Raw genomic sequence first — 21,666 nt, 5'->3', positions numbered from 1 at the left:
CACCTGAGTGCTGGGATTAAATGCATACACCACCACCTCTGAATTCAAATCTTAATACTCACATGGTGGCTCACTACTATCTATAACTCCAGTTCCGTGGGATCTGACACTCTCTTCTGGCCTCTGTGCACTGGGTGCAATGGCGTACAGACACACATGCAGGAAAAACACCCATACATATTAAAAAACAAAACCCGAGAACAAGAGTGAGCCTGATGCAGTCATTGAGCGTTTAGGGTGCTGATAAACCTAGGTAAGTAAAGCAAGTCCAGAGAAGAGTTCCACATGCAGAGCCGTGGAACCCAGCGTGTGGGGCACAGAGCAGCCGACTCCTGCTGGACAGAGGGCTCATGTGCTGACGCTGCCTGTGTTGGGGAGACCGTCTGATACAGAGACTGGAATTCAGGAACGAGGTCCAGATAGAGCTGGACGGTTTGAGAGAGTCAGCCCATAGTGGTCTTGGTGCTATAAGACTGTTTGCAGAGACAAAGAGACTTGGGTTAGAAGCTCAGGCTGCTCAGGGTAAAGAGGTTGGCAAGTGATGCCATAGAGGGAGAAACCAGGTGGAGACGTCCATGGAGGGACCACTCTGCTCTGCTGTGTCAGAGCCGGCCAGTCGTGAAGGAGAGCTGATCGGGCAGGGTGTGCCTTTTGTACACTTGATCTTTACAGAGGCCTGTGAGGAAAAGTGGGGCGACTGACCCTTCCATACCAGCTCTCCAAAGATTGGGTCATTTTGTTTTTGAGACAAGGGCTTTATATATAGCTCTCACTGGACTTTTAATATTAATACATATCAGTCTATAACAGTAGTAAGTGACAGAGCTGCACTAATGTCCACATTAGCCGACTGTTATACTGTACTGCCATTTTATAGCTAGACTTTTTTGATTTTGAAAAGACACTCTAAACCATAGATAAATCCAGATTGATAAATTAGTAGATGTTAAATTTTCTAAAATTTCATTCAGATGTTAAGTAAAGACAACTATGAGAGAATAAATTCAAAATTTCTGATTTGAATGCCCATTGGCTACAGGTACTTGCTCTGGGCACTTGGAATAAATGGGTGAAGAACGCTGCTTCTTTGACACATTAAACTATAATTCTTCGCACAAACTAAAACTCAAAGGTAAATCTTGATGTCTTTCAGATTATCAAATAGAAACATTATACACAAACCTGTGGAATGGACTTTAATTGCTGTGGTCTTGCTGTTACTGTAAGTACTGTTTCAGATTCTGTCTCTAAGTGAACAGTTTGGTTAGGGAAGACAGTCACTGGTTTTGCACAATACCTTGGAGAATGCTGTCTTCATATTCTGTGCCTTATTCTATGTACATGCAGTAAGGTAGTTTCCATGTAAAGGGGTATGCGGTATTTTGAGAAGCTGTAATTGTCACCTTATGTCTCTACCATCTAAGGGGAATCTAGTTCTCATAAGTATTTCTCTTCTCTCCCCTACCCCCCAGGCAGGGTTTCTCTATGTAGCCCTGGCTGTCCTGGAACTCACTCTGTAGACCAGGCTGGCCTCGAACTCAGAAATCTGCCTGCCTCTGCCTCCCAAATGCTGGGATTAAAGGCATGTGCCACCACTGCCCAGCAGTATTTCTCTTTTGCTGAAGATGTATACAGTAGTCTTAGATTTCCTTGTTATTATCTGTTCTATTAAGACTGAATGAGCTTCATTGTCTTATCTGTTTTTATATATATTTCATTTTTGGACATAGTTTGTGTTTGATTGTAGTGGATAAGTCTTACTTTCTAAATGTACATTTTAAAATTAACAGGTTTAAAGGAGCTAAGTAAATACTATACAAGTATACATAAAACATTTAAAACTCACTCACCTCTTAAGAAACCACTGGTGGTTTCTAAGGCTATTTTTCAAAAGGGTTAAAGCCATTTATTAGGTGTGGCATTTTCAGCTTGAATTGGGAAAATCTTCTGAGGATCATTCATTGCTGTTGCTGCTTTGCTGCTGTTGCTGGTGGTGCCATTGAAGCCTACAGGCAATTGGAAACTTAAAGATGCTCACGGGCAGTCATGCCCATGCTGTCCCCAGCACCGCCCGCTCTTGCTTTGATATTACTTTAGACTGACATGTCCCAAGAAAAGCTGTGTGAGGAAGATTAGCTTAGGCTTCAGTGAGCTGGAATCTGTGTCGCCGGAACAGATACAACTCACATGATTCATTAAATCAGAACACAGAAAATAACTTTACTTGAATGCTCTGATATAAATTTTTAATCAACCCTAAGAACAAATCTTTTGTTATTTCTACTATTCAGTGTTCCAGTTGAATTGGCAGTTCATGAAAAATATATTACTAATTTTTAAAATGTTTTCTCCTTCATGAAACATGTAAATACTTTGGTCATTGACAGAGAAAATATCAATAACTATGCTTCCCCATAGTATTATATGCCTGGTAATAAATGCTCATAGACAACTATCTCACTGTACTTTTCTAATTTGTTATACTAAGAGGGAAGTAGTGTTTAGGTTGACATAATAGAGACATGAGCAGTGATCTCAGAATCTTGCTTCTGCAACTAAAGACATGCAAGGTTTTTACTTTTTGTATTAAACTACTGCCGCACCTCCAAAATGTCCAGCAATTAGAAGAGTGAGCCAGGCAGTGGTGGCTCACACTAATCCTAGCACTCAGGATGCAGAGGCAGGTGGATATCTGAGTTCAAGGCCAGCTGGTATACAGAATGCATTTCTAGAAAGCCAGGGCCACACAGAGAAACCCTGTCTTGGGGGGGAGGGGAGTGTTGAGAAACTCAATAGTAAAATATAGTATTAAAATTGATGTGTTATTCCCTGTGAAAATAAGACTCTGGGCTGGAAAAGGCCTCCATCATCAGAATGCATGCTAAATAAGCATAAGGTTGTGCTTATGACCTAAGCTTGTGACGCTAACCCACATAAAAGCCAGTGTGGCTGTGAGCGTGTCACTCTAGCACACTGGCAGGAGACAAGGAGACCGCAGAAGCTCACTGGTGAACCAGCTGACCTGGATCAATGCGCTCCAGGTTCAGTGAGAGACCTTACCTCAAAAAATAAAGTGGACCACGTTTAAGGAAGGCACCCAAACCAGCCTTTGACCTCTACATATATACACATGAACGTCCATCCATCCAAACAAGAATAGACACATAAATATATACACACAAAAATATTTTATACTCTAAAAATTTTTTAAGAAAAACTATGTTTGGTTTTAATACAGATACCATTTAACAAAAGATACTGATGCTATCTGTTAGCTAGTGCTTTTTTGTACCATTTGAGTTCTGTGTTTAGGTGTAACAACTCTTTGGGAAGAGTAAGTCACAGGATTTAGGTGTATGCTTTTTATCTGTATTAGTTTCCCATGTACAATCTTAAAATGGTAGCTGCGAGAACTGCTCTGTATCCTCTGTCACTCTTATGTCCTGACCCTAAAGAGAGATCTAGCCTTCCCAGCCACTGAGCCTTTTGATTTGTAGACAGCTCAGTCATTTCTGGAGGAGGTCCTTTGGCTTTGAAAATCTTTGGGCATTGTAGATCCCATATTCCAAGGTACTTGCTAGGCTTTTGTTCTTGAAATCTTGTGTCTTTGCCACAGTCTCAGCAGTTCCTCGTCAGTCAGTTTGCACACTGCAGCTTCAGGTGTCCCTCTTTCTCCTTCATCATTCCCTCCTAAGACTTCCATCTCAGTACATACTTTTTATTTTTATTTTTTTCAGAAAAGCCCCCTTTGACCTTTCACGGTGCCCTAAGGAACCTGTCACTAAGCTGTTGGCCCCTTTCATCCACAACCCCGTCCTTCTAAAGTAACTACTATTAAGCATGTTAGGAATAGAACTTAAATATTTCACATGTAGAATTTTAAGTATTAAATAAAATTTTAAATATTTAAAGCAAATCCCACTCACTTCTATAGGATATAATTATATTTGGTATACTATCTCACCTTCTTCCTATATCTAGTTTAACAAAGATAGCATTGCCCTTGACATGAGGGTCAGTGTTAGAGAGCCTTCCATTGAAAGTGTAGAGAACTGAGATGCCCAAAGATACGCTTAGCTAGAGCCAAGGGGAATCAGGCACAGATTCGTGTAAATGACCTTTCCTTCCACTGTTAGGGCATTACCACTATCCTGGGGGGAGGCATGAAAGTCTCTTCTGGGCACTCTTCAGAGATCCTCATAGAAATCTGCAGATTTTCAAGGAGGGTTACTCAGAACCTATAGGCATTTCTAAAACTCATATTTAAACCAAACATAATTCTGTAGAGCAACTGTTGCTACTGAGAAGGAGGTGCAGACTGCAGGAGGCTCAGCACTCAGGCCTGACTTTGTTCTCCAGATCCCGCAGGTTGTCAGAACAGACACCTAACCGTTGTCCTCTGGCCCCCACACTCATGCAGTGGCATGTGTACACCAATACACACACAATCAATACATAAGTATTTTAAAAGATATTATTCCAGTTATCTTATATAGAAAGTTATTTATAATTTTGTATAATAAATGATAGAGCAGTATACTACAATTCTTTGGATATTAAAGTTTTATTATTAATGTTTATTAAATGCAAGGGAATCACCAGGAAAGACGATTTTCTATAGAAGTGTCTTACACTCTTCAATACTGATGTGAAAACTTAAGGCCTGGAATTTTCTGTTGCTGTGGATGAGCATGCTTGTCAAAAGAACCCTTTCCAGCCCTGGTAAGAGCGCCACAGAAGTACAGAATTCTGAAACCATCTGGAGAGGGTTCTTTTAAAGGCACACTTGTCCACAGCAACAGAAAATGCCAGGCCTCAAGTTTTTACATCAGTATTGAAGAGTGTAAGACACTTCTATAGAAAATCATCTTTCCTATGATTCCCTTGTGCCTTCACAGGCCACAGCCATGGGGGAAAATATAGACTGTAGCATGTAACACTTCGATGTAAGTGTTCCATTCTTAAAACAATACTATCCCAGGCATATATTCACTGATGGAATTGGCACAGTAGGTGAGATGCATGTGCACAGGAAAGTGTGTTATTGCTCATTCACACTTAGAGTCCTTACTGATTTAATGAGACATGAATGGCTAGTGTGACTGTAACAGTAATTGATTTTATTTATATATTCAGAACTTGAGCATATAGAGCCCTTCAGGCAGGGTTTAAGCAGTATGTATTAATTTCACATGAAGGAATGAGACATAGAATAACAATTGTAATAATTAATTGACCTTCTTTAATAAGAACTGATTGAAAGTGCAATAAAATAACTGAGTAGTTGCTGATATGTTTTACCTAAGCCCTAAGTAAAATTTTTTTAGTTGAACATAGCAATACTTTATTCTCTGGATAGGGCTGGATATTGGAATAATGCAACTTGAATTGGATTTTCCCAAATAAATATGCTTGAATAAAATACTCCGCTCTTTTTTTAAAAGAGTTTATTTATTTAATGTATAGGAGTACACTGTCATATGGTTACAGATGTTTGTGAGCCACCATGTGGTTGCTGGGAATTGAACTCAGGACCTCTGGAAGAGCAGTCAATGCTCTTAACCACTGAACCATCTCTCCATCCCAGTATTGGGCTCTTATTATAGTTTCTAATATATCACTCTTAACAAAAACATATATAAATTAGCTTTTCTACATTTTAGAACCTATATATTATAATAGATAAAACCTATTAATATATATAGTTCTGTTTATACATCAAATTAGGAAACACTGTGCATCAAAGGGCATCTTCTGACACGGAGTTCCCTTACACTCCTTTTCCTTTCTTCCTAATTCCTGTCTTACCGTGTGGCAGACCCCTTCGGCATGCTTGCAGTACAGGGTCTGAGGAGATGCCCTAGGTCAGCCCTCAACCGACCCCCATTCCTTCCTCTTCCATTGCCTTTTGTTTTCTTGGATTGGACCGTTGTCATTAAAGCCATTCTGCTCTGTAACTAGACTGTAACTATAACTGCCATTCTAGTTTGTAACACAAAATAGGACTGTGCTGTACTGGAGAGAAACCTGACCAAAACTGTCAGCAAGGCAAAGGCACACACAGCAGTCTAACAGGCTGAGTCCCGTGTGTGCAGCTCATGTGCCAGGAAAGGGGATCAGGTCTCCTCAACTGAAAATGCGCTGTTTTTTGGAACTTTTGAGGAGATTCACTCAGACGGTAAAGGAGAAGGTGACTGCTGCCGTCCTAACGTAGACACGCTGTTCCTACTTGGATGCCCTTGGTGTTCTCTAATGGAAAGCTTTCAAGGCCATCTCTGCTTCCATTTTACTTATCTGAACTGGCTGTTTCCAGTGAACTGTGGCCTGTTTGTAATCAGGGACCATTCAATAGTTTATTCCCTCTAAAAGCTTTGAGTATTCCCATCGTTCAGGGATTAGCATGTAAGTCCTGGGAAATGGTATTTTAAACAAGCTCAACTTGACCATGGTCTCTCAACAAAAGCCATCAGGACGCAGACAGTCACTTTAAGGAGTCATCAAAGACTGGTACTCTGGAGAGTCCCTTCCCTGGGGCTCCTGGGCATGAATGGAATGACTAAAGCTTTTACCCTCTGCCAACTGCGCTTTAAAGCCCACCTACTACTTCATTTCCTCAAAGATCTGTGAGCACACCTGAAAGAACAGACAGATGGCTTGTAGGAGTATTCCTGAACCCACAGCTCTCTTTCCATTCCAAATCAAGTTTGGTTTTTGAACCTATATTACAAGACTTTTGGAAGTATTTTTTATATTTTATAATTATCATAGTTATAAAATATATTTATAACTGATTTTTCTTGAGATAAAATTCCCATTTTAATGTATAGACAGTTCTGGATTTTAGAACATTTGCTATATTGTACAGTGGCCCATACTATCAGATAACAGAACAATTTTGTCACCCCAAAAAGAGACCTCATCTAGGTTCAGTCTTGATTTCTCCTTTGACAACCACTTAGAACCCTGTGGGATAACTATTTATCTGTTTGCCTGTTGTAAATATTTAAATCAGTGAAACCATGTAAGACATATCTGTTTATGTTTGGCTTCTTTCATTTAACACGTGTTTAGAGTGTTTGTCTATGTCACAGCATATAACAGTACTTTTTTATGACCATATAATATTCCATGATGTGGACATACATACACTTACTCAGTACTCAGTTGTCAGATGAGAGTTATTTCAGTTATTTCTATTCTGAGGCTAGCTTGAATAGTGCTGTCATAAACACCCATGTGCATGTTCTTGTGTGACATTTTCAGTTTAGTTGTACACACTTATGTTGAATTGCTGGGTTATGATTAACCTTTTGAGAAACTGCCAAGCTGTTTCCTGCAGCAGCTGTACCATTTCACACAGTCACTGGCAGCATGTAGGCATTCCACAGAGTAAGATCAAGACCTAGCTCATCCTCACATCCAATTGTCATCATTGGTGCTCATATGTGCAGTGCTCCACAGCCTGGTCTATCATATGCTCATCCCTAGCAAATGACACTGTTTGGGGAGGTTATAAAGAAGCTTTAGGGGTTGTAGCTAACTGAAAGTAGGTTGTCGATAGGCAGAAGGATTCTGCAGGGTTGTCCTTCCCATTGCATGTCTGTTTCCTGCTTCCCAGCCACCAGGCTGTGAACTCTACTGCTCTGCCATGTCCTCTGAACCATACTGGAATTAGCTCTCTAAAGCTGTGAGACAAAGATGTAACTCCTCCATTTAATTGTTTGTCAGGTATTTTTGTAACCACTGTATAAAAGTAAATAACACAAAATATTGATACCAAGAAGTGGGATTGTTGCTGTAACTAAGCCAGGTGATATGGTTCTTACACTGGTTTGCAAGAGCAGTTTGGAAAAGACTGGAGAAGCAGTTACAGGAGCTGCTACAATGATGCAAACAAAGCTTAATAGACAATTCTGATGTCATTCAGAAACCACAACACCAACCAGAGTGTGGACAGTAGAGGCTGGGCTCATGAGGGTTCAGAAGGGAATGAACAAATAGCCATGCTTATTATGTCCTGGCAAAGAGTTTTTCTACATTTGCATTGAGTCTGTGTCCTGCCCTGAATTGAAAAATGATGGGGAAAATTTTAAGACAGCGTGATGTCACATAGCTATTGGTAGTTGTTTCTAGCCAAGCTTAACAGTAAGGATCAGGAGCAAGAGGCTTGGGAACAGAAGGATTTAAAAACAAAAACAAAAACAGTGCACTCTAGCCAGGAAAGGAGTGAGGTGGAAGGTTTTCATGAGATTAACACCACCAGGCGCCATAATTGTACAGTCTAGTGTTTTCCACGTTGACCCATGCAGCCACCGAGACTGCAGCATCCTTGATTTACAGAGACTCGGCTACTGCTTGAGCTCATGGGAGACCTTTCTGCTGTTGTCACAGGCATTCAGGATGCAAATGTTTTTAGGCTTTGGACATTCCCATTAAATTTTCAAAGGAAGGCATAGGAGACCAAACATACCTTTCTAGATTCTCTACAAGAAGTCCCTAAGAGGACAGTACTTGAAACTGGGACCTCAGACACAGTGGAGACCCAGAATGTCCTGTGTCCGTTTGGCTCACCATCAGATGGCAACATTTACTAGACAGTAACATGAGACACAGTCAAGGGTCAGAGTGGATAGTGACCAGAAGGCCCCAGTGTACCCGACTGTATACAGTTGTGCTTTATGCTCATTGTATTTGTGTTTGAGTAGACTTCTCACTATTTCCTGCCATCTCTAGAGAGGCAGCTTTCGGGGGGGGGGGGGGGGGGGGGGAGCTTTTCCTGTGTAGGTAATTGACAGATTTGCTTAAACTTGTGTCTTTGTTCTTTACCAGTAGTCTCCCTTAAGTAATAATCTTAGGCTCTTTGGGGGTGCCTAGGGCCAGAGATACAACTCAGATGCCATTATTTTGAGCAAAAACTAGAATCAGACCAGATTAAAGGTAATTTAAATATAACAAATCTATAAAATAGCTTTATTTTACTAGGAGAAAACAGCCTTTCTGTGATGTCTCCTTCACTCTGCCTTCTGTCTAATCTGTGGCTGTCCTTTCCGTTGGTGTCTTCAATTTTAAGAAAGGCCAACTGTGATACATTTCCCTTCCTGTGCACACCTACTGTTCCCCTTCCACAAAATTAGTGTGTTTCCAAAACACAGGAGGTGGGACTTAAAACACTGTGAGGGAAAGGTCTGTTCTCAGTGACTTTTGATACTGTTATCCCATAAGAGAGCATCTGACCAGGGAAACTTTGGCCAGCTCTTGTAGGTGACACCCAACATTGGGGTGGGCTGGCCAAGCCTGCTGGAGTTCACAGAGCCCTATCACATACCCCAGATGCAGGGCGCGAAGCTATAGGACTTCACTTGTCATGCTGGGTTTAGTCTTGCTTTGACCCAGTTCCTCCTTTCTGTGGAATAAGAAAGTCTACCCTGTGCTGCTGGATGTTGGATTACATGACCTGTTTTATTCTAGAGGAGTTAACAATTAAGAGTGTGCTTGCTGCCCAACAGTTGTGGGGCAGGTGGTCCTCCTGTCTCTGTTACCCATCTTGAGTAGAAGTGCTGGGATTAGAAATGCGCTTGCACACACACACACACACACACACACACACACAATTCCTCAAGTGGGGGGGGGGGGGTCCTCCAGCGGCCTCAAGGATGATGGGAGTTAAAAGCTGTTGGCACGTACAAATCACAGCTTCAGTTTAGTAGCCGGTCCCTAGTTTTCCTAATGCATCTGCCTGTCTGAACAAGTTCCCTGTGTTGACTGGTAGTGTTGCCTGGGGATCAGCACTAAAGAGAATAGTGCTTACTGTGTGAGGCTTGAGTCACACACTGAGGAGGAGAGAGCTGCAGTTGCCGATTGCCCAGGAGCAGGAATTACGAGGAAAAGCTGTGTGGGGCTCATCTACAGCTGCTTTATAGACCTGCTACAAACAGGATTTAGATATAAAGTTTTAAAGTTACTCCACCCCAGCCCCTTAAACAAACACACATGTAATATATCACCCCACCGTGATTTACAAAGGACTTGTTTCTTTTGAATTAGAAATATCAGTGGGACGCACCCTGGCTTCCTTATTAATAGGTAATCCTAAACCCTTAAACACAAACATCATCAGGGCATGAGCCATCTGTTAGAAGAAAAACATTTTATTTTATTTGGCTGCAATGGTCTTCTGTAATCAGAGTTTTCATCTCCATTTTCTAGATAAAGCTCTGAAGTAAAGGCCCATGACAGCCCCTCGGATGCTTTCTCATCTGCCCTCTCTAACCTCTTCCAACACCATCACAGTACTGGCCTTATGTACCTATCAGTTTCTAATTGGTCACTTTGTCTTTTTACCTGAGGTAAAGTGTGTTTTGTGTTCTGGGATCCTCCCACTCTGTGGTCCAGGCTGCCATGCTGCCCACAGGTGACAGCAGTCTGCTGCCTCAAGTCTTCGGTCTAGGACTGCAAGAGTGCACCACTGCAGCCAGTTTACCTAAGACAGAATTAATAGAACTTTTATTTATTAATTGCCTTTAACAAGCCGTATTTCGTCCAATGTAATTCCATTGCCCTAGAGACAGCACTTGTATAAGAGTCTTGAAGCCCTGAACTCAGCTTCATGAATTACTCAACCTTGTAGAGTGCTATTTTCCTCATTGGAAGGGTAAGGAGTTAGAGTTCAGGTTTTATTGAGGCAGTGCTTGTTTCTAATTAGACTCAGCAGCTGCAGAGAATGAGGGGTGCTAAGGAGATGGTGAGAGCTCTGTGGGGTCGCTGGAGGCGTCCTCTAGAGTAAAGCCACACTCTGAGAAGATGTCTCTTCCCCCGTCATCCCCTAGCCCAGCGCTTTCCCAACAGATAACATATACTGTACATGCACAAAATTTCCTAAGTTTCTCTTTATCATGTCAGTGATTGTGTCTCTCTCAAGCATCAGGTAGCTCTATGGCTGACACTGTACATGTCTGACATTCACTGAAAGCTCTTGTTCAGGGTCACAGTCTTTGCCTCCCGTGTTTAGTCACCTGAAAATGCGACCTGTAAAAAGATTCCCTTTATTTTTCAGTTTCTCTCAGCAGCTAGTGAACAGCTAGTGAACAGCTAGGATGTGGTAGCACTCAACCCACAGCTTCAACACGGTCACATTCAGCCACTCATTCAATGCAGAATGCAGGATGAGTGTATTCGAAGTTCTAGCTACGCAGGCTAAGATCAGAGAACTGCATGAGCCCGAGAGTTCACAGACAGCCCAGGCAACACCACAGATCCAGTTAAAACAATGAGGGGAACTTTGAATTATTGTTTCTCTATCCTGGCTGCCCATTAGACTCACATCAGAAACTTTAAAAAATATATTTACTAATAATGACTATTACACAAATGTTGATTTGCTGATCTTTGCCTGAACAGAAATTTTTGTTTTTCATTTCCTAAGGGGCTAATTGTACACAAAGAAACAAGAACTATTGTCTTAACTCAGATTTACTGGAGTGCTGAGTAGAAATGTTGTGCTAGGGAGCGTTCACAAGCCCCTAAAGTCCACCAAGGAGCTGTTCTGATGCAATTGAATTAGGCTCTCTATTCAAGCTCGAGCTGGGGCCACACCACTGTCTCTGACGCAGCGGGGGGGGGGGGGGGGGGGGGGGGGGGGGGGGGCAAAGTTTAGTTTCAGGCAAGCATTTGTAGAGACAAGGGGGTATCTAGCCTGGTACACATCTGATTTGGGGGCCATTATGGCCTTTAACATAATTGGCTGGTGCTGGGAGCCAAACCATAAACTTAACCTCTGCTTTTTTCCTGATTGGTCGTGGTTAGGAAGTAAAGTGTCAGAGGCAGGCTTTTAACCTGGGGGTGCAGATTTGTTGAGGAATAATCTGGAAACTGGTAGGGTACCCCAACTGGGAACCTGTGCTACTTACTGGCCTGTTAACTTGAATTCATCCTTAGATCAGGTTATCTAAAATTGAGTTTGAACCCAAAAGATTTGGTCTCTCAGTAAGGTTGACTGAGCTGTACGTGACAGGCCTTCTTAGGCTGTGTTAGCATCAAGAGAACCGCCCACTGTCATTAGCATGTTTACTTTGTAATGGCAGATCCCATGCTTTATTTGAAGAGCATACACAAATGGCCTTTGAAAATCATGAGACCAGTTCAGTTCTTAAAATGAATCAGATGTGTGAGCTACTGTGGTCGCGCGGTTAGAAGTGCAGACTGTGGGGATGCTTCTGGGGTTATTTGCTCGTCTGTTACTGACTGACATGACCTTAAGAGAGTCGCCTGGGCCTCATCTTGGAGTTGACACCTGCTGCAACTTCACAGAAAGACCAACAAGTTAGTCTCATTTTAAAAGAGAATCTCTTTAGAAAGTTGTAAATCACTGACTTGTGCTTGGAATCTTCACACAGGGGACCAGCTAGGCTCCAGGGCTGGGGTCTGCAAGAGAAGCAGTACATTTTTACCTCCCACTGTGAAGTGTCTAAATGTGACCTCTCTGAATGTGTTTCCTTGTCAGGGTCACCAAAACAGAAAAGTATCACGCAGCAGTTGCCACGGCACATGGCCTAACCTGTGTTCATATAGAAAGGAGGAGATGCTGCAGCATGGGGACTTTCTGGACTTTTAGCCCAGCTGAGGGTCATTTTATTGTGGGGAGAAAGTCTGATCCACAGGGTAGACCAGTGTTTGTGGGCTGCCTGCTGGCCTTAGACTTTCTGTCTTCTGTTCAAGAAGCATACAGTAAAGGAAGTTCTAGGTGCAGGCCAGCAGTGGCACACCTGTAACCCAGCACTCAGGAGGCAGAGGCAGGTGGATCTCTTGAGTTCCAGACCAACCTGGTCTACATAGAAACCAACCCTGTCTCTAGAAGGAAAAAGAAAAGAAAAAAATAAGTTCATGTTAAATATGAAACCTAAAATTTGAAATTCCAATTATTTGTATTCTGAAGAGCCTTAAATATATAGGCAGGATTCCTTTTGGAAATATATATCCAATTTCTTTTTCATTTCTGAGGAAGATGTTTCACATAACATCTGGGTTTCTGTGAGCTCTCGGCTTTCTGAGGACATGACATCTTGAGCTTCTGTGTTAAGGGTCACAGGGCGCAGTGTTGCGTTTCTTTGAGTGAGAGTATAGGGTAATAAAGACAGCCCTTCTGGATTAACCCTCTGTCACTTAGTTCCGGGGAGAAGGTAAATCCTACTTCAGGTTTTAGAACAAGATAGACTGGTGCTGAATCACATTCGAGAAAACTAGGTGGTGTAACTTCATAAAAATACCACAGTTTAACTTGTTTTCTATTTTCACCTGAACCATTCTTAATGAAGCACTTCAACCAGGCATGATGCTTATCACCCACAGTAGCACTCAAGAGGCTGAGGCAGGAGACTGGGCTTCGTAGTGAGACCCCATCTCACTACTCATTTAAAATTTAGGTAAACCTATGAAACATAAAACTGTCTTGTCTGTCCTAGCAGCCTTTCTTTCATTTGAGTCTGTTCCCGTTCGCTGTCAGGTATTACATTTGTTATTTAGGACTTTAAAATAGGGTCTTATCCTGAACCCAGGCTGGCTTAAAACTTGTAGTAGTCCTCATAGCATGGCCTCAAAAATGCTGGATTACAGAGTGACCCTCCACTCCAGGTTTCATGTGTCTTTTTCATTGCTGGCATAATAAACACAACATATATAAACACAGTCTTTCTTTTTGGCAGAAAACTCTCTCATATCTCCTCCTTTCCAGCTCTAAGAGAGGATAGGAGGGGCAAGGGTTTGGAGTTTTGAGGGGTTTGTTTTGTTGTTGTTTTGTTTTCCTTGTAAGGCCAGTGTTGTTATCTTTTAACAGTCACTGTATCTTCATGGCCTTTGTGCATGGTGAACAACAGAGTAGATGCCCTCCCTGCACAGAACTCTGTATGAACGCAGTAATTTCTCAAATCTGATAGTTAAAATAGTGTGGCTTTTGCTTCCTGTCCCTTCCTCCACCCATAACCATACTGTGCTTTCTGGTGACATTTACCCTCGCAGACCTTGTCACAGCTCTTTCTTAGATCCTCTGTACGTGAGGGAGATGGTTGTCCAGTGCCATTTAGAACAGCCCACCTGCTATCAGAAAACTCCCTAGGAGGCAGTGCTCCTGCGTCAGGTCAGCGTTGAGGTTGGAGTTCTAGGATATCACTGATGCAGGTGCCCTACATGTTTAAGAAGTGATCATTCAGACCACCATGATATATAGTGTTCTAGGAGTTCCTACGTGGAGTGTTGTGGTAAATATTTTTAAAAATGCATCAGCATGTCCTACAGGGTGATCTGCTTTAACGTGGTGCCACTACTGACGCAGCAGGGACTGGAAAGGAGGTGGTGGCCACTGAAATCCTAGTCCGTTATGGCTTTCACTGCCCTACAGATGGATAACACAGTATTGAATGTGCTGTTTAATTCTAAGTGATAAACCAAAACCTGAGCTCCTTATGTGGCTCTGCCTGGGGACCCCCAGGTCTGCTGAGTCTCGGCAAGCCTTTTTCACAGCTCTGAGTCCTTGACTCTAATGTTTTATCAAAGATCCCTAAGTTGCCATGCCCAGACTTTGAAGCTCTTCCTAGCACGGTAGTACATGGTTCCTGTTAAGCAGGTGTTAGAACAAATGGCGTGCCTGTCCTAACCTGACGTGCTCTCTCCATTTGATGTGTAACATATGTGGAGCAGTGGGCGAAAGGGTGTGTCAGCGGGATGCTGTCTGACACTTGGCTTTGTTGTCATGCTGTTTGCTACCCAGTAAAGAACCAGCTGTACATGTCCCTGCGTTTTCCCTGGAGTTCCCAGAAGTCTCTTCTCCTGTTTGTCATTTTATATGCTATGAGTTTGCATCACCTGTTTTTTGCAAAGTGTCACCTGTAGCTCTGCTACTGTCCCCTCTGTCCTTATTCACATTTAGGCAGACTTTATGCATTAACTTTTAAAGCTTCACTGCTATCCACATTCTCTACCAATGATTTTAAAGATATTTCCTACAGAAAACACATTGTCAAATATCAACTCTGATGTGTTGCTATCTCATAAGTAGTTTTTCAGTTCATTGTTTTCTTTGGTATCCACTATTAGAAGTTTGAAGGTTAAAATAGATACTTCAGTCCTTTCAATGCATGATGGGTTATTTTTAATGGAAAAAACTGAACAGGATAACTTAACTGAGGGTAGAGCATATACCTATAATCTTAGGAGACTGATGCAGATAGATCACTTGAGTCCTGGAATTCAGAATCAGTCTGGGCAACATAGCATATCTCAAAAAGGAGAGGAAAAAATATATATGGGCCTAGAAAATCAGTTTAACAAAAGTGGGATAAGCATTTGATAAGATCCTGCAGGTGTACTTCAAAGATAACTTAGAAGTGCGTCCACTTTGTTCATTTCCTAGTTCAACCTTTGGGGTTGTTATATTTTGGTTATAAGTAGTAAGGTTAGACAATATCTGTTTTCTGAGGCACTCTGTTCACTGCGGCGAGAAGCTCAGTGGGAGCACAAGGAACCAGGGGTTGAAGTAGGAATAGTTCCATGGCACCAGACGGATGACCACGAAGGAAAGGTAAAGCCAGGCCATGGCAGTATAGGACTTTAACACTAAAAGGGAGATTCAGTTATGTATGAGGAGGAATGGTATTTATAAAGTGTAGGATTTGTTCACCCTTAGAGTATGCCACACAAGGAAGGGCCATGCGTCCATCCCAGGAGTCAACAAGGTATCCTGTTTTCAAAGAAAGAAGAAGAAAAAGAAATCACTACATTAAAACAGAGTCTAAGAGCTGGGCATAGTGGCACACATCTCTAATCCCAGAGACAGGGGCAAGAGAATCACTTGAGCCTGGGAGTTGGGTCTAGCCTAAGTAACATAGTTGGTTCATGGGGTTTTTGTTTTTGTTTTTTGTTTTTGTTTTGTTTGGATTTGGTTTTGGTTTTTTGGGTTTGTTTTTGTTTTGTTTTGTTTTGTTTTTTGACAGTGGGCTGCTCTGTTGGCTGGTTTTAGGACAGTAAGTCAAGTTAAAAATTACAGACAGCCTGCCCAGGGACACTTAGCTCTGATTCCTCTTGACAGAGTCAGCACTAACAATGAGCCAGTCCTGGCAGGAACAATGGTGCTCTAGAGACACTTTTCCCTCCCTTTGCAAGAAACTGGGACTTCCCCAGGGACTTCATGCAGGGAAGAAGAAAAGGCTTAAGTATAGTACCTGGTAAAGGAAGGGCTTGTTTCCTGGAAAGAGACTTAACACCACTCTGACAACTTTTCCTAGACCACCTTGCAGGAAATACAGGAGCCAGGACATGGGTCAGCAATGGCAGATTACACCTAGACCAGGATTGCCTAGTTATGCATATTTCTTGCCTTCTGTTCAAACTTCAGCTCATGTCAGAACTTGGAAGCCAGAGGTTAACTAGATTTCCTGATTTGTTCTTCTTCCCAGAGTGACCCATTGAGTAAGTCTCCTCTCCCTGCATTTCACTATTTGGCCGTTCAGTTGGCCTGTGGGGATGGGAGTGGAGCCACTCCTGTCGGCCTGCCAGGACCCAAGATCTGACCCTGACAACTCTGACAACACAGCATTCCAAGACAGTGAGGGAAATGCAGGCTGAGGTGGAGGCTCCTGTGTAGTGCTCAGTCCACCTGATGGATTTAAAACTCCTTTCAATCCCTCATGGTTGTTCTGGAATATTCTGGCAGGAAGATACAGCTGTATGTAAGCCATACAGAAGGATCAAAATACCTCCTTCCATCCTTTTTCTCTAAAAATGAAAGGGGGGAATTTTGTTATAAAGAAAAACTACACTAATTATAATAAAGTGATTCCTTAAGCTGCCTTCACGTAGTTACTGGTTAGCACCAGTGTGAGGGACATCAGATACAGTCAAGATAAAGGCTCAGTGGTGTTTGGATGGGAAGTAGACAAGTAGACAAGAGAATGAAGAGACATTAAAGTCAGTGGAGAGTTAGGCAGGGCAACGAGGTAGCTGAAGGGGAAGGCTGACTGCAGTGGGAAGGAGTCACAGGGAAGAGCCCACTGCACAGGAGAAACCCCAGAGGTGAGATCAGCTTAAGCCAGTGCAGAGGCAGGATTGGTCAGTGCAGCTGAAACAACATGCGTGATCCGGGGAAAGTTCTCTCCCAGATGAAAGATTTTATAAGAAACATTTTCATTGGTAAGACATCTTTCCAGACATCAACAACCCTAGAACCCAATGGCTTGTTTGGATTTCTCTCTTGTTGCGGGTACCAAAACAGTAGAGCTGTAAACAGTACATTAATAATAAAGTCACTAGTCTTAACATAGAGCTGGCTGTGGTGGTTCAGGGTAGTATCCCAGCATGCCAGAGGTGAAGGCAGAAAGATCAGAAGTTCAAGGACAGCTGTCTACATAGTGAGTTGTAGACCAGCCTGGGCTACATGAGACCAAAAAATAAAGAATGAGCAACATTTGTACAGGGCTAGATAGTAAATATTTTTCTGTACTATAGTCACAGCCATTCAGCCTTGTTGTAGCACAAAAGTAGCCATTTGCTATATCAATCTATAGGCCAGTAAAACTTCATTACAAAATAAGTTGGAAGTTGAATTCAGACCATGGACCCCGGTTTGTCCATGGATCTGTGTAGTATGTTGAGTGCTGATGTGCAGAGACAGCAAGCGTGCAGGGACTGGGAAGATGGATGAGAGATGCAACGTGTGTCTCCCCCTGGCCTGGAAGCTTAAACAAACTTTCTACAGCAACAGCACATACTTCTGCACATTCTGATAAAAACATTCACATGAAGCACATGTGACATGTTAATGTGATTAAAACAATGAAAACAGGACCACAGAAGTGAGAAGTGAGGTTTCTCTTATATGTTGTTAGGAAAGGACGGGAGCATTGTGATCAGGTCATGAGGATGGCTGTGATGGCAGGGGTGGAAGGGAAGGAGTGTGAGACCACTTTCAGGGAAACAGCTTGGGGAGGAGCTGCCTGACAAGAGATGACACAGAGTGGGTGGGCGGTGTAGATTTAAGAAGCAGTTCAGAGTCAGGACGGCAACTACTTGGACCTGAAACATTCAGGTGAGAGTTAAGGATGGCTAGGGAGGGATGGAGTGTAGATCAGTACCAAGCTCTGCAAGCCTAACAGTAAAGACACCTGAAGTAGGTGTGTGTAGAGTCCTGGGGTCAGTGCTCTGCACTCTCCATCCCTCCAAACAGGCCTGAGTTTTCTGGTACCAGATTGTTGTGGTGGAACAAATCAAGTCTAGTTTGAACATGATGCATTGTGTACTGCTAGGTTAGCCTAGGGAAGAAAAATCCCAGGAGAGCTGTGAGATGTGGTGTCCTGGGAAGAGAAAAGACCAGGAAGAGACCTGAGTGAGCACACAGACTGTTAGGGTGTATGCGTCATTTACACCTCACTTTTGTTCCAGAAATGACTTCAGTGAGCTAATGACAAAGGCCCATGTTACAGGTCTGGAGCCATTTACATTTCTCTTAGACACAGAGTGGGAAGAAATATTTTCAAAGGAAAAGCTTAAGGTTTCTCCATCAGCACTCCCTTCTGCCTTACAACTTTATTTGTAGTTCTCTGAAGGTGTGAGCCACCTCCATGACCGGTGACTGCCATGCGCCGTGTCGTCCGCTGCAGCTCTGTCAGGTTTAGTAGTCTGTGCAGGCTTCGTAGAGAGTCAGATGCCTACACACAAGTGGAATTTGATTTCCGCCATTCCATTTGTATATCTTTTATTTTTCTTGTCTAATTGCTCTCACTAAAACTTGTGGAAGTATATTGAATATACGATCAGTAAGAATAGGCACCCCTGTCCCATTCTTCTTAGAGGAAAGGACTTAAGATTTTAGCTTTTGTCATGTTAAAGTGGCTTATTTAGTATTTTTATTATAAAGGAATATGGTATTTTCATCCAATGCTGTTTCTTCTTCTATTGAAATAATAGTTTTTATCCTTCATTCTGTTGATGTGATGGTTTATTTACTAATTTGGGTGTTGGATCACCTTTGCATCCATAAGATAAAATTAAATCGTGATGAATGATTTTGACGATCTATTTGATTTGTTAAATACTCATCTTACATGTTTATGATATTCTACCTCTACCCTGTGCATTTTGCTTTAAAGACGATGATGATCTCAGAATAAATGTGGATCCCTTCACTTTCCATTCTATGCAGTCATTGATTCTCATTCCTTAAAATATGTAAAGTTCAACTGTGCAGTCATCTATTCCTAGCCTTTTCTGTTAGCAAGCTTCTTAGTAATTCACATTTATTATGGGACTTGCTATTGGTCTGTTTGTCCTCGTAGTTGAGTGTTGATAGATCATGTGTGTCCATTTGTAATATACCTTCCAGTTTAGCAGATTTTTCAGTGTCTCTAATGGCATATGGCATATGCCCTTTGTATCTCTGGTTTTACTTGGAGCTTTTTTTTTTTTTTTTTTTTTTTTGGCCACGTCTAAGTAAAAGTTTATTTGTATCTCTTCAAAGAACCAACTCTGTGTCATGATCTGTTGTATAATTTTTTTCAGGCCCCCTCCCATTTTTATCTGCCCTGATAATGTCTTGATAATGTCCTTTTCAGCTTCCAAAAATAGTGGGGTTTGCTGGTGTTGAAGATGCCCACGTCATGTGGGCACAAGTTGCTACATGAACATCCTTTATGGTATTACCTTTGCTGAATCCCACAAGTGTTAGTATGTGGTTTCCATTTTCATATTAAAGAAAAAAATGAATTCCTGAGCTAGATGTGGTGGCACATACCTTTCAGCCCAGCACTTGAGAGGCAGAAACAGGAGGATCTCTATGGATTTGAGGCCAGCTTGGTTTACAGAGTGAGTTCCAGGACAGCTGGGGCTATGTAGAAAACTTCTCTCAAGAGAACAAAAACAAAACAGAACAATGTATTCCTTTTTGATTTGCTCAGTTAACTGCTCATTGAGAAATGTACAGTTCAGTCTTGTATTCATCCAGAAGTGGGCCATTCCGTTCTGTTGTTTTCAGTTCTAGTTTTATTCCATTGTGATCAGAAGAAATGCAAGATATTTCCTTTTTTTTCCTCAAGATCTGTTTTGTGACCTAAAACTGGATCTATTCTGCAGAACATTAATTTGTCAATGAATAGAATTTTGTGTTTAAGTTGTTGTTCTGTTAATGTCTGTTATATTTATTTAGAATATAGTAGAAATTAACTCTGATGGTTCTTGATACTTTTGGAAGGAGCAGGGTTGAATCCATGACTAGAAATGGGGTATTAAAATGCCTGACTGTTGTCCTTGAAGCAGCCCCTTCTTACAGTGTGTTTCATTCAATAGTGTGCCCTAACATTAGGTGAATATACATGTATCACTTTTAAATGATTCAAAAATTCATTGATATGCTGCTCCTCATTCATTTGTGTTGAAAGTCTGTTTTGTGGGCTAAAGTAGCGAGTGCAGCTTGCTTCATTCATTCCCATTGTCTTTCCCTTCCAGTCTGTCCTTACTAGAGAAGGGCGTTCCTTCTAGGCAGCGTATTGTTGGGCCGTATTTGTCTATTTTGTTTTGGTTTTTGAGACAGGGCCTTACTATTACAGCTCCCAACCTGGCCTCACTCAAAATCCATTTTTCTCAGGCTCTTGAGTGCTGATTTACAAATACGTGTCACCATACCCGATTGGTACATTTAGACAATCTGTATCTTGTCTTATTTGTTGAGATAAGATTTCACTATGCATCCCAGGCTAATTTTGATCATTCAGCAATCCTCCAGTCTTAGCCTCCTGAGTGCTAGGGGTTACAGATATGCATTACTGTAACAAACTCAAGTCTATTACCTTTTAATAATAATTTAATCAATTTGGGTTTTGTTATCTTTTATTTGTTTAAATATCCTTTGGTTTTTTTCCTAGTTAAGTCTTCATGGTTTGGTTATGTATACTGTAAACAGCAGTCATACTTCTTTCTCCTGTGCACCCCTCACCTAGTGGATTTGCTTCTGTGGTTAAGGTTATTCTGCTTTTCCTCATGGATACAGGACTTTTAATCATCTCTTGTAAGTTGGTCTGGTAGTCCCGGATTCCTTCAGATTTTGCTTCTTTTGAAAGGTTGGTTGTTTGTGGTCCTTCGAGATGGGACCTTGCCATGCAGTCCTAATGCCCCAGAACTCATTATGTAAACAGATTGGCTTCAGCCCCATAGGCGATCTTCCTGCATCCCTGTGTCCTAAGTCCTGGCATCACAGGCATGGATGGATGCACAGCTTGACTGGAATCTTTCAGAGCTTTATCTTCTTGTGGGACACCCAACAGGGAGAGTGGGGACTGTCTATTGCCCACTTTGGGGGCCCTTTTCCTCCTACTGAGTTGTCTTTCCAGGCCTTAATATGAGGAGAAATGCCTAGTCTTATTCCAGGTTTTGAATGATATTCCTGCAAGGCCTTCCCTTTTCTAAAGGGAAATGGAGGTAGATTGGAGTAGAGTGAACTGGTGGGCTGGAGGGGCCTGGGAATAGAGGAGGGGGAGGGGAAACATCAGTCAGGATATAATATATGAGAGAAGAATAAAAGCAAAATAAATCTGAGCACTGGGAATGGAGCTTGTACAGAGATTTAAGTTCAGGCCACACAAGCACTAAGTGTTAAATGTTTTCTAATAAAATAAGAATCTTGCAAACTGATTA

General features: G+C 42.0%; 1 protein-coding gene and 1 long non-coding RNA gene across 2 annotated transcripts in view; one reads left to right on the top strand and one right to left on the bottom strand.

Annotated features, from left to right (window-relative positions):
- Window positions 1-21,666, bottom strand: part of LOC127695851 (uncharacterized) — a 69,564-nt gene that overhangs the window by 14,213 nt on the left and 33,685 nt on the right. The window contains exon 3 of the long non-coding RNA XR_007980126.1: window positions 10,342-10,480. This is a non-coding gene — a long non-coding RNA (uncharacterized LOC127695851). The remainder of the gene's footprint in view (window positions 1-10,341; window positions 10,481-21,666) is intronic.
- Rpap2 (RNA polymerase II associated protein 2) overlaps window positions 1-21,666 on the top strand; it is a 62,016-nt gene that overhangs the window by 33,144 nt on the left and 7,206 nt on the right. Inside the window, exon 11 of the mRNA XM_052197999.1 lies at window positions 1,154-1,222. Within this exon, the coding sequence (XP_052053959.1) occupies window positions 1,154-1,222 (69 nt within the window). The remainder of the gene's footprint in view (window positions 1-1,153; window positions 1,223-21,666) is intronic.

Source organism: Apodemus sylvaticus, chromosome 11 (genome assembly GCF_947179515.1).
Source record: "Apodemus sylvaticus chromosome 11, mApoSyl1.1, whole genome shotgun sequence".
Classification (NCBI taxonomy): Eukaryota; Metazoa; Chordata; class Mammalia; order Rodentia; family Muridae; genus Apodemus; species Apodemus sylvaticus.
This window is presented reverse-complemented; position numbering and strand designations above follow the sequence as displayed.